Source organism: Oncorhynchus tshawytscha, linkage group LG03 (assembly GCF_018296145.1).
Source record: "Oncorhynchus tshawytscha isolate Ot180627B linkage group LG03, Otsh_v2.0, whole genome shotgun sequence".
NCBI classification, from domain to species: domain Eukaryota; kingdom Metazoa; phylum Chordata; class Actinopteri; order Salmoniformes; family Salmonidae; genus Oncorhynchus; species Oncorhynchus tshawytscha.
The window spans coordinates 69,853,392-69,866,601 of record NC_056431.1 but is presented as its reverse complement, the minus strand read 5'-3'; the positions used below and the strand labels follow the sequence as shown (position 1 = coordinate 69,866,601).

At 50.1% G+C, this 13,210-nt stretch overlaps 1 protein-coding gene across 1 annotated transcript in view; it reads left to right on the top strand.

The window, feature by feature from the left end:
* LOC112242720 (monoamine oxidase) overlaps positions 1–12,494 on the top strand; it is a 71,775-nt gene extending 59,281 nt beyond the window's left edge. The window contains exons 9-15 of the mRNA XM_042319945.1: positions 4,699–4,795; positions 4,912–4,965; positions 5,122–5,179; positions 7,487–7,584; positions 10,224–10,335; positions 10,439–10,501; positions 10,657–12,494. Of these exons, the coding sequence (XP_042175879.1) occupies positions 4,699–4,795; positions 4,912–4,965; positions 5,122–5,179; positions 7,487–7,584; positions 10,224–10,335; positions 10,439–10,501; positions 10,657–10,812 (638 nt within the window). The 3' untranslated portion in view covers positions 10,813–12,494. The remainder of the gene's footprint in view (positions 1–4,698; positions 4,796–4,911; positions 4,966–5,121; positions 5,180–7,486; positions 7,585–10,223; positions 10,336–10,438; positions 10,502–10,656) is intronic.
* Positions 12,495–13,210: the final 716 nt, after the last annotated feature.

The following is a 13,210-nucleotide window of genomic DNA, read 5'->3' as shown; positions in this document are numbered from 1 at the left end:
GGAGGGAGGTAACGAGGAGGGAGGGAGGGAGGTAACGAGGGAGGGAGGGAGGGAGGTAACGAGGGAGGGAGGGAGGGAGGGAGGTAACGAGGGAGGGAGGTAGGTAACGAGGAGGGAGGGAGGAAGGAGGTAACGAGGGAGGGAGGGAGGAAAGGTAACGAGGGAGGGAGGAGGGAAAGGTAACGAGGAGGGAGGGAAGAAAGGGAGGGAGGGAGGGAGGGAGGTAACGAGGGAGGGGAGGGAGGTAACGAGGGAGGGAGGGAGGAGGTAACGAGGGAGGGAGGGAGGGAGGTAACGAGGGGAGAGGTAAGGGAGGGAGGGAGGGAGGGAGGTAACGAGGGAGGGAGGGAGGGAAGGGAGGTAAGGGAGGGAGGGAGGGAGGGAGGAGGGAGGGAGGGAGGTAACGAGGGAGGGAGGGAGGGAGGAGGGAGGGAGGGAGGTAACGAGGGAGGGAGGGAGGGAGGAAGAGGGAGGTAACGAGGAGGGAGGGAGGGAGGAAGAAAGGGAGGGAGGGAGGGAGGGAGGGAGGTAACGAGGGAGGGAGGGAGGGAGGTAACGAGGGAGGGAGGGAGGGAGGTAACGAGGGAGGGAGGGAGGGAGGTAACGAGGGAGGGAGGGAGGGAGGTAACGAGGGAGGGGAGGGAGGGAGGTAACGAGGGAGGGAGGGAGGGAGGAACGAGGGAGGAGGGAGGGAGGGAGGTAACGAGGGAGGGAGGTAACGAGGGAGGGAGGGAGGGAGGTAACGAGGGAGGGAGGGAGGGAGGAGGTAACGAGGAGGGAGGTACGAGGGAGGTAACGAGGAGGAGGGAGGGAGGTAAAGAGGGAGGGAGGTAACGAGGAGGGGAGGGAGGGAGGTAACGAGGGAGGGAGGTAACGAGGGAGGTAACGAGGGGAGGGAGGGAGGTAACGAGGGAGGGAGGTAGGGAGGTAACGAGGGAGGGAGGGAGGGAGGAACGAGGGAGGGAGGTAACGAGGGAGGGAACGAGGGAGGGAGGGAGGTAACGAGGGAGGGAGGGAGGGAGGTAACGAGGAGGGAGGGAGGAACGAGGTAACGAGGGAGGGAGGGAGGTAACGAGGAGGAGGGAGGTAACGAGGGAGGGAGGGACGAGGGAGGGAGGTAACGAGGTAGAGAGGGAGGTAACGAGGGAGGTAGGGAGGAGGGAGGGAGGTAACGAGGGAGGGAGGGAGGAGGGAGGTAACGAGGGAGGTAACGAGGGAGGGAGGAGGTAACGAGGGAGGTAACGAGGGAGGGAGGTAGGTAACGAGGGAGGGAGGGAGGGAGGGAGGGAGGGAACGAGGGAGGGAGGGAACGAGGGAGGGAGGGGGAACGAGGGAGGGAGGAGGGAGGGAACGAGGGGAGGGAGGGAGGGAGGTAACGAGGGAGGGAGGGAGGTAACGAGGGAGGGAGGTAGGTAACGAGGGAGGGGAGGGAGGAACGAGGGAGGGAGGGGGAGGGAGGGAGGGAGGGAGGGAGGAACGAGGGAGGGAGGGAGGTAGGTAACGAGGGAGGGAGGGAGGGAGGTAACGAGGGAGGGAGGTAACGAGGGAGGGGGAGGTAAGGAGGGAGGGAGGGAGGAGGGAGGGAGGGAGGTAACGAGGGAGGGAGGGAGGTAAAGGAGGGAGGGAGGTAACGAGGGAGGGAGGGAGGGAGGTAGGGGGAGGGGAGGGAGGGAGGTAACGAGGGGGGAGGGAGGTAACGAGGGAGGGAGGGGAGGGAGGGAGGTAACGAGGGAGGGAGGGAGGGGTAACGAGGGAGGGAGGGAACGAGGGAGGGAGGGAGGTAAAGAGGGAGGGAGGGAGGTAAAGAGGGAGGGAGGGAGGTAAAGAGGGAGGGAGGGAGGGAGGTAACGAGGGAGGTAAGGAGGGAGGGAGGTAACGAGGGGGAGGGAGGGAGGGAGAAAGGTAGGGAGGGAGGGAGGTAACGAGGGAGGGAGGGAGGTAACGAGGAGGGAGGGAGGGAGGGAGGAAGAGGTAACGAGGGAGGGAGGGAGGGAGGGAGGAAGAGGGAGGGGGAGGAGGGAGGGAGGGAGGAGGTAACGAGGTAACGAGGGAGGGAGGTAACGAGGGAGGGAGGTAACGAGGGAAGGGAGGGAGGGAGGTAACGAGGTAACGAGGGAGGGAGGGAGGAAGAGGTAACGAGGAGAGGGGAGGGAGGAAGAGGTAAGGTAGGGAGGGAGGGAGGTAACGAGGTAACGAGGGAGGTAACGAGGGAGGGAGGTAACGAGGTAACGAGGGAGGGAGGGAGGTAACGAGGGAGGGAGGGAGGTAACGAGGGAGGGAGGGAGGGAGGTAACGAGGGAGGGAGGGAGGGAGGGAGGGGAGGAGGGAGGGAGGGAGGGAGGTAACGAGGGAGGGAGGGAGGGAGGGAGGGAGGTAACGAGGGAGGGAGGGAGGGAGGTAACGAGGGAGGGAGGGAGGGAGGTAACGAGGGAGGGAGGGAGGGAGGGAGGTAACGAGGAGGGAGGGGAGGGAGGGAGGGGGAGGTAACGAGGGAGGGAGGGAGGGAGGAACGAGGGAGGGAGGGAGGGAGGGGAGGGAGGTAAGGGAGGGAGGGAGGGAGGGAGGGAGGTAACGAGGGAGGGAGGTAACGAGGTAACGAGGGAGGGAGGGGTAACGAGGTAGGGAGGGAGGGAGGTAACGAGGGAGGGAGGTAACGAGGGAGGGAGGTAACGAGGGAGGGAGGTAACGAGGGAGGGAGGGAGGTAACGAGGTAACGAGGGAGGGAGGTAACGAGGGAGGGAGGGAGGGAGGTAACGAGGGGGGAGGGAGGGAGGTAACGAGGGAGGGAGGGAGGTAACGAGGGAGGTAACGAGGGGGAGGGAGGGAGGGAGGTAGGGAGGGAGGGAGGGAGGGAGGGGGGTAACGAGGGGAGGGAGGGAGGTAACGAGGGAGGGAGGGAGGTAACGAGGGAGGGAGGGAGGGAGGTAACGAGGGAGGGAGGGAGGGAGGTAACGAGGGGAACGAGGGAGGTAACGAGGAGGGAGGGAGGGAGGTAACGAGGGGAGGGGGAGGTAACGAGGGAGGGAGGAGGGAGGTAACGAGGGAGGGAGGGAGGTAACGAGGGAGGGAGGGAGGGAGGTAACGAGGGAGGGAGGGAGGGAGGTAACGAGGGAGGGAGGGAGGGAGGGAGGGAGGGAGGGAGGTAACGAGGAGGGAGGGAGGGAGGGAGGGAGGGAGGGAACGAGGGAGGGAGGTAAGAGGGGGTAACGAGGAGGTAACGAGGGAGGGAGGTAACGAGGGAGGAGGGAGGGAGGTAACGAGGAAGGGAAGTAACGAGGGAGGGAGGTAAACGAGGGTAAACGAGGGAGGGAGGGAAGTAACGAGGGAGGGAGGGAGGTAACGAGGTAACGAGGGAGGGAGGTAACGAGGTAAGGAGGTAACGAGGGGAGGTAACGAGGTAACGAGGGAGGGAGGTAACGAGGTAACGAGGTAACGAGGGAGGGAGGTAACGAGGAGGGAGGGAGGTAACGAGGTAACGAGGGAGGGAGGTAACGAGGGAGGGGAGGGAGGTAACGAGGAGGGAGGGAGGTAACGAGGGAGGGAGGGAGGGAGGTAACGAGGGAGGGAGGGAGGGAGGTAACGAGGGAGGGAGGGAGGGAGGTAACGAGGGAGGGAGGGAGGTAACGAGGAGGAGGTAACGAGGGAGGTAACGAGGGGGAGGGAGGGAGGTAACGAGGGAGGGAGGTAACGAGGGGAGGGAGGGAGGGAGGTAACGAGGGAGGGAGGGAGGTAACGAGGGAGGGAGGGAGGGAGGAGGTAACGAGGGAGGGAGGGAGGTAACGAGGGAGGGAGGGAGGGAGGTAACGAGGGAGGGAGGGAGGTAACGAGGGAGGGAGGGAGGGAGGTAACGAGGGAGGGAGGGAGGTAACGAGGGAGGGAGGGAGGTAACGAGGAGGTAACGAGGGGAGGTAACGAGGGAGGGAGGGAGGTAACGAGGGAGGGAGGGTAACGAGGGAGGGAGGTAACGAGGGAGGGAGGGAGGGAGGTAACGAGGGGAGGGAGGTAACGAGGAGGGAGGGAGGGAGGTAACGAGGGAGGGAGGGAGGGAGGTAACGAGGGAGGGAGGGAGGTAACGAGGGGAGGGAGGGAGGTAAAGAGAGGAGGGAGGGAGGTAAAGAGGGAGGGAGGGAGGTAAAGAGGGAGGGAGGGAGGAGGAGGGAGGGAGGGAGGTAACGAGGGAGGGAGGGAGGTAACGAGGGAGGGAGGGAGGTAACGAGGAGGGAGGGAGGGAGGGAGGGAGGGAGGGAGGTAACGAGGGAGGGAGGTAACGAGGAGGAGGGAGGGAGGTAACGAGGGAGGGAGGGAGGTAACGAGGGAGGGAGGAGGTAACGAGGGAGGGAGGGAGGGAGGTAACGAGGGAGGGAGGGAGGTAACGAGGGAGGGGGAGGTAACGAGGGAGGGAGGGAGGTAACGAGGGAGGGAGGGAGGTAACGAGGGAGGGAGGGAGGGAGGGAGGGAGGGAGGGAGGGAGGGAGGTAACGAGGGAGGAGGGAGGGAGGGAGGTAACGAGGGAGGGAGGTAACGAGGGAGGGAGGGAGGTAACGAGGGAGGGAGGGTCCATGGGCTCTCATCAAATGCATGGTCTACTATGGAGTGAACTTCAGTGATAATCTCCTCTTCTCTTCATTCCTGATCCTCTTTCTCCTCTCTTCCTGTCCTCCTCCTCTCCTTTATCCTTCTCCTTTATCTCCCTCTCAGGGTACTGTGGCACTATGGTGATCGAGGAGGAAGAGGCCCCCATTGGCTTGACTCTGGATGACACAAAGCCCGATGGGACTGTGCCCGCCATTATGGGGTAAACACATAACTTTAGTTTCCTGTATCCCAACATGATTACCCATAGAGAATGAGAAACTGTGGTTTACTTAGTGGTATTACTGTAACTTTATTTCTCCTGTTCCTATGCCTTAGCTTCATCCTGGCCCGCAAGTGCAGGAAGCTATGTGGACTGACGAAAGAGGAGAGGTAACATCTGTCTGGCTGTTTCTCATGTTTAGTCCCTACAGTGTGTTTTGCATCACTTCCTCATGTGTATACTATGCTAGTACGCATGTGTATCAGCATTAAGAGTTTAACCCTATCCCTTCCTTAACCCTTAAAGATGGTTGTTGCCCCCTGTAGGAAGAAGAGGATCTGTGAGATCTACTCCAGAGTGCTGGGCTCAGAGGAGGCTCTGCATGTGAGTGGAACCACTACTGCTGCCACTACTACTGCTACTACCGCTATTACTAATACTGCTGCTGCCACTACTGCTACTACCGGTATTACTAATACTGCTGCTGCCACTACTGCTACTACTAATACTACTACTGCTGCTACTACCACTGCTACTACTGCTACTACTGCTGCTACTACTGCTTCTACTACTGCTACTGCTACTGCTGCTACTACTAATACTGCTGCTACTACTACTACTGATACTGATTCTGCTGCTACTACTACTGCTGCTACTACTAATACTGCTGCTAATACTACTACTGCTGCTACTACTGCTGCTACTGCTTCTGCTGCTACTACTGCCTCTGCTACTGCTGCTACTGCTTCTGCTGCTACTACTGCCTCTGCTGCTACTACTACTACTACTGCTACTACTATTGCTGCTGCTACTACTACTGCCTACTCAGATACTACTGCTGCCACTGCTGGTGATCTGCTGCCATTACTGCCTCTGCTACTACTACTACTACTGCCTACGCTACATTGCTGGGCTAAACCACTAGAGAATGAGAAACTGTGGTTTACTTAGTGGTATTACTGTAACTTTATTTCTCCTGCTGCTGCGCAAGTGCAGGAAGCTACTGGACTTCGAAAGAGGAGACTACTGCATGTTTCTAGTGTGTTTTACTTCCTCATCACTATCAGCCCACTGCTGCCACTGCTCTGCTGCTACTACTACTACTGCCCCTGCTACAGCACTACTACTACTACTGCTACTACTATTGCTGCCACCTACTTGCTGAAGAGGACTGAGATCTACCACCACTGCCTCTACTACTACTACTGCTACTACTATTGCTGCTACTACTATTGCTGCTGCTACTACTACTACTGCTGCTACTACTGCTGCTACTACTGCTGCTACTACTCCTGCTACTACTGCTGCTACTACTGCTACTACTATTGCTGCTGCTACTACTACTGCTGCTACTACTGCTTCTACTACTGCTGCCACTGCTACTGCTTCTGCTGCTGCTACTACTGCCTCTGCTACTACTACTACTACTACTACTGCTACTACTATTGCTGCTGCTACTACTACTACTGCTGCTACTACTGCTGCTACTACTGCTTCTACTACTGCTGCTACTGCTGCTACTGCTGCTGCTGCTACTGCTGCTACTGCTTTTTCTGCTTCTGCTACTGCTACTGCTTCTGCTGCTATTACTGCTGCTATTACTGATTCTGCTGCTATTACTGCTACTGCTGCTATTACTACTACTGTTACTGCTATTACTGCTGTTACTGCTGTTACTGCTGTTACTGCTGTTACTACTGCTAATGCTGCTGCTACTACTACTGCTACTACTGCTATTACTGCTGCTGCTATTACTGCTGTTACTGCTGTTACTACTGCTAATGCTGCTGCTACTACTGCTGCTATTACTGCTGTTACTACTGCTAATGCTGCTGCTACTGCTCTACTACTGCTATTAGTACTACTAGTACTGCTACGCTCTTAGCACCTTTTTTTCTATCTAGAACCTAAAAGGGTTCTTTGGCTGTCCCCATAGGATAACCCTTTATGGTTTTACATAGAACTCGAAAGGGTTCTACATGGATCCAAAAGGGTTCTCCTATGGGAATACCCAAAGAACTCATTTGGAACCCTTTTCTAACAGTGTAATACCACCACTACTGCTTAGAACTGGAAAGCTTAATTGAAACACCCCTGTTCTGCTAAAAAGCCAAAGGATGGGACTGGAGAAATATAACCACTCTCAAAGAACTGACCATCCATTATACAGTTTCAACCACGTTTTGTGGCTATACAGTGTTTGCTTACATTTACATTGTCTACAAACATTTGAGTAAAACAACCCCCAGCCCGATACGAGTACCAACCCCCAGCCCGATACGAGTACCAACCCCAGCCCGATCTACATGGAGTACCAACCCCCAGCCCCGATAACCAGCCCCCAGCCCGAACGAGTACCAACCCTTTACGAGTACCAGTGTAATACCAGCCCCCAGCTCCGATACGAGTACCAGCCCCGATCGAGTACCAACCCCAGCCCTGTTCTGAGTACCAGCCAAAGGATGGGACTGGAGAAATATACCCCCCACCCCGAAAGAACCAACCCCATCCATTATACAGTACCAACCCCAGCCCCGATACAGTACCAACCCCAGCCCATTTACAGTACCAACCCCAGCCCCGTAAAGTACCAACCCCCAGCCCCGATACGAGTACCAACCCCCAGCCCCGATACGAGTACCAACCCCCAGCCCCGATACGAGTACTAACCCCCAGCCCTCTCTGTCCCAGCCTGTGCACTATGAGGAGAAGAACTGGTGTGAGGAGGAGTATTCTGGCGGCTGCTACACTGCTTACTTCCCCCCTGGTATACTCACCCAGTACGGCAAGTAAGTAACAGACACACCCAGGCACACACACACACACACACACAGTGAATCATATGTTGATGATGTAAAGAATATTTGCTGGTCTGTGGTGTGTAATGAGGAGCAACCAGATGCTGCACTTGACGCATTTATGTAACTACTTATTCCAGTTACTAATTTATTTTATTTTATTTCACCTTTATATACTTTTTATTTCACTAATAAGCACGCACCCATTAAGAAAATGACTGTAAAAACTGTTAAATCCCCTTGGATTGATGAAGAATTTAAACATTTTATGGTTGAGGCCAAAGGTATGGCAATTTAGTTTTACCTTTTATTTAACTAGGCAAGTCAGTTAAGAACAAATTCTTATGTTCAATGAAGTCCAAGTAACAGTGGGTTAACTGCCTTGTTCAGGGGCAGAATGACAGATTTGTTTATTTTGTCAGCTTGGGACTTGAACTTGCAATCTTTTGGTTACTAGTTACTAACCACTAGGCTACCTGCCACCCCAAGTCTGGCAGCCCAACTGAATGGCGAATGTACGGCAAATTAAGAAATCATGTGACTAAACTAAATAAAAATAAACTACACTGTGTAACAAAGATAAATTATATAAAGAATGATAGTAAAAAGCTTTGGGGCACCTTAAATGAACATTTTGGGGGAAAAGCCAACTCGGCTCCTTCAGAATCAGGTGGCTCATTCATCAAAAGTCCACTGTTATTGCAAACTACTTTAATGACCTTTTCATTGGCAAGATAAGCAAACTTAGGGATGACATGCCAGCAACAAACGCTGACACTACACATCTAAGTGTATTGGATCAAATTATGAAAGACAAGAATTGTACTTTTGAATTACGTAAAGTCAGCGTGGAAGAGGTGAAAAAATGATTGTCTATCAACAATGAAAAGCCACCAGGGTCTGACAATATAGATGGAAAATTACTGAGGATAATAGCAGACGATATTGCCACTCCTATTTGCCACATCTTCAATTTAGGCCTACTAGAGAGCATGTGCCCTCAGGCCTGGAGGGAAGCTAAAGTCATTCCGCTACCCAAGAATAGTAAAGCCCCCTTTACTGGCTCAAATAGCTGATCTGTCAGCCTGTTACCAACCCTTAGTAAACTTCTGGAAAAAATGTTTGACCAGATACAATGCTATTTTACAGTAAACAAATTGACAGCAGAATTTCAGCCAGCATGTAGAGAAGGACACTCAACAAGCACAGCACTTACATTGACTGATGATTGGCTGAGAGAAATTTATGATAAAATGATTGTGGGGGCTGTCTTGTTAGACTTCAGTGCAGCTTTTGACATTATTGATCATAGTCTACTGCTGTAAAAACGTATGTGTTATGGCTTTACACCCCCTGCTAAAACATATGTGTTATGGCTTTACACCCCCTGCTATAATGTGGATAAAGAGTTACTTGTCAAATAGAACACAGAGGGTGTTCTTTAATGGAAGCCTCTCAAATATAATCCAGTTAGAATCAGGGTAGCTGTTTAGGCCCCTTGCTTTAAAAACAAATTCTAACGACATGTCACTGACTTTGAGTAAAGCCAGAGTTTCTATGTATGCGTATGACTCAACACTGTACACATCCGCTACCACAGTGACTGAAATGACTGCAATACTCAACAAAGAGCTGCAGTTAGTTTCAGAGTGGGTGGCAATGAATAAGTTAGCCCTAAATATATTTAAAACTAAAAGTATTGTATTTGGAACAAAACACCCACTAAACCCTAAACCTCAACTAAATCTTGTAATAAATAATGTGGAAATTGAGCAAGTTGAGATGACTAAACTGCTTTGAGTAACACTAGATTGTAAACTGTCATGGTCAAAACATATTGATGCAGTAGTAGCTAAGAAGGGGAGAAGTCTGTCTATAATAAAGAAATGCTCTGTCTTCTTAACAACACTATCAACCAGGCAGGTCCTACAGGCTCTAGTTTCTACCTTCTTAACAGCACTATCAACAAGGCAGGTCCTACAGGTCCTAGCTTCTACCTTCTTAACAGCACTATCAACAAGGCAGGTCCTACAGGCTCTAGTTTCTACCTTCTTAACAGCACTATCAACAAGGCAGGTCCTACAGGCCCTAGTTTTGTCGCACCTTGACTACTGTTCAGTCGTGTGGGCAGCTGCCAAAAAAAATGACTTAGGAAAATTGCAATTGGCTCAGAACAGGGAAGCACGGCTGGCCCTTGGATGTACACAGAGATATGAATAATATGCATGTCAATCTCTCCTGGCTGAAAGTGGAGGAGAGATTGACTTCATCACTACTTTTATTTATGTTGAATGCACAGAGCTGTCTGTCTAAACTACTGGCACACAGCTCGGATACCCATGCATACCCCACAAGACATGCCACAAGAGGTCCCCAAGTCACAGTCCCCAAGTCCAGAACAGACTACGGGAGGCACACAGTACTAGATAGAGCCATGACTACATGGAACTCTATTCCACATCAAGTAACTGACGCAAGCAGTAAAATTAGATTTAAAAAAACAGATAGAAAAAACATCTTATGGAACAAGCAGCTAATGGGGATTCATAATAAATACAAATACACACTGTGTGACCTTATCTAACCTTTATATCTCTCCTTCTCCCTCCTCTCCTTCCCCCTCTGTGTAGGGTTCTCAGGGAGCCAGTAGGCAGACTGTACTTTGCAGGAACAGAGACAGCTACCGAGTGGAGTGGCTACATGGAAGGGGCTGTTCAGGCAGGGGAGAGGGCCGCCAGAGAGGTGAGAGCCTTCATCATCATCATCATACATGTATTTATTTCATATACTCCCCTCCCTCTTGTGTATTGTTTTAGTATTATACATTAGTTCATTGTTGTTCCAGGTCATGTATGAAATGGGCAGGATTCCACAGAGTCAGATCTGGCAAACAGAGCCTGAGTCAGTGGTAAGGATTCAATGCGACCCAAAACAATGGATACTTAAGTAACATACCAAACTCATTTGGGTTAAAATGTAAAGTATCTAAAGGACATTATAGAAAGTAGACCTAACTTAGTGCTCCCCTAACTCTCTCCCCCATCTCCTCTCTCGCTCTAACAGGAAGTCCCAGCACTCCCGTTTGTCACCACCTTCTGGGAGCGAAACCTTCCATCTGTGGGCGGGTTCATCAACTTCTTGGGCGTAGCCTCCGTCCTGTCTGTTGCCACTGCAGTAGGCATGTTGGCCTATCAGAAGGGGCTTCTCACCCGGAGCTAAACCTAAACCCCTCCCATCCACCTCCTCTCCTGCATCTCCAGAGGGCAATTCTCTGACGGCACACTATTCCCTTTACAATGCACTTCTTTTGACCACAGCTAGAGTAGTGCTCCACTTTTGACCACATAGAGTTCTGGTCTAAAGTAATGCACTTTATAGGAAACAGGTTGCCATGTGAGACGTTGCCACTCTGTGTCATAGGCCTTGGTAAAGACTGTTCAGCTCTGTCATTCACTACTGTACCGTCCATTGTTCTAAAAACCTCCATCCTCCACAGTGTCCCAACACAGGATCTATCAAGACCAGCTCACAATAATATTGTCTGTTCTGCTAAGATTGCTCTTTGATACCTGAGATGGGAGATGAGAGAGAATCCCTAGCCAAAAATAAGTCTGTGATTCAGACTCTCAAACCAATGAAGGATGACAACTAAATCAGAGTTATTGAAACAGTAGCTTTCCCAATGAAGTTATCATTCACAAATCTGCATTGACTGTTTGAGAATGTGTGTGTTAATTACCTCTGCTGATTTTAGGTGCTGACTAATCTGATCTATAATGTCATAGAACCTGTAAAACCAGCTCTAAGATTAAGTTTAGTAACAGTTTAGCAATGGCATAATATTGTCAGAATAGCTGTGTTATTAATGCATCAGAATCCTACATCCAGAGGTGTTTCTGTTACGTTGCTCTCAACAGACATAGTATTCCTTGTAAAGAGAATGGAAACCTTTTTTATGTATTTTCAGGATTAGATTTAATTCATTGTTGTAATTTAATCTCCTATGCGTATATTTGAAATATTATGCATTTGATTTTTTCCCATGAGCCTCGATCCTCGACGATAGTCATGAATTGTATTTTGAAGATGTCCATTTTATTGTCTGGGACCATTTTTAAGATTACCGAACAACAACAAAAAAACTAAGAATATTACTACAGTAATACAACAATATGATTATTCTCATCTATGATTTCAGTAGGTAGATCTCCATCCATTATTTCACACAACCTTTGTGCACATGTGTGTAATTATGGACAGACTTCATTTGTAACCTTTCTATTTAAATGCTCTCATTGATACATATTGATTGATCATAGAAATATTTACAGCAGTATTTATTTAGCCGCCTACCCGTTAACCAGCTAAATAAACACTGCCTATATTTAAACTTATCGTCTTGATTCTCCCATGTATTTCTGCTGAAGCCAGAGCATACCCTATGGAAGAGGCACATCATTTACCAGAAAGTAGCCTTGTAGTTTTAGAATTTTTGTAGACTTTTTGAATGGTCTTCAATGGGCAAAAATGTAAGGCAATAGTCTTCAAGCTAAATACTTCGTAAATGTGGAAGTAAATTCATCCACAAAAACAAATATAATTTTATACACATCTTAAATGATCGCTTAAATTTTTTAATGATGTAATCATCAAGCCCATTGAAAAGATTAGGGGACATCACCTCGAAGTAAAGCAGGAGGTGTGGATACTTTCAGAGGGTATTAAGCTTGCTTCTAACTACAGCTAATTTGCCCATGATACTGAATAAGTCCAGTTTCACAGTATTTTCAGCAGATATTCCTCTCTTCGCCTAACAAATATGTATGAAACAGATTTCTATACAATAATAAAGATCCCTCTAAAAAAAAAAAAAAATAAGACAACAGTGGAAGAAAATAAAATGTGAGTGAAATAACATCAATATCTAGATCTATAGATGAACAGAATTACTGCTCTGAGTAGATAAGAGAATCAACCTGTAAGATAATCCGTTCTGAAGCATACTGTACGGTCGGTCTTACATTGAGTGGTGGAACATTGTGTTGTTGTCCCTAAAGACATGTGCGTACGTCGTGAGTGTAGTCCATCTTGCCTTAATATAAGTTGTGGTGTTTTGACATTTTTCAAGTGCCTGTGTGACTCACACTCATTTCCCATCCCCCCTTCCGCTGTACCCCCCTGTCTGGTTCATTTGGCATTAACTAGAGCTCATTGGCCACTTTTGGATTGAGTGCTCATTCTGATATGTCTTAATTTCTTGTTCTTAATTTTTTTTACATTTGTGTATTGTTACTGTTTTGCTAGATATTGCGGCACTGTTGGAGCTAGAAACATAAGCTTCATGCTGCACCTGCGATAACATCTGCAAAAAAGTGTACGTGACCAATAAAATGTGATTTGATTTTGACACCTTCTTAGGCCATTTACTGAGCTCTGTTTCCGGCAGGCGAGCGTCTGAGGCTGAACAAACAATCATGCTAACATCCATGATGCTACAGTTAGCTTTCTGGCACCAGTTGTGTATGTGTGAATCTTAAAATGGCCGACTGTGAACTGTGTAAATCCGCCCATACATCTCTAGCTAAACTATCTATATGTTCTGAAATGTTGTTATTGC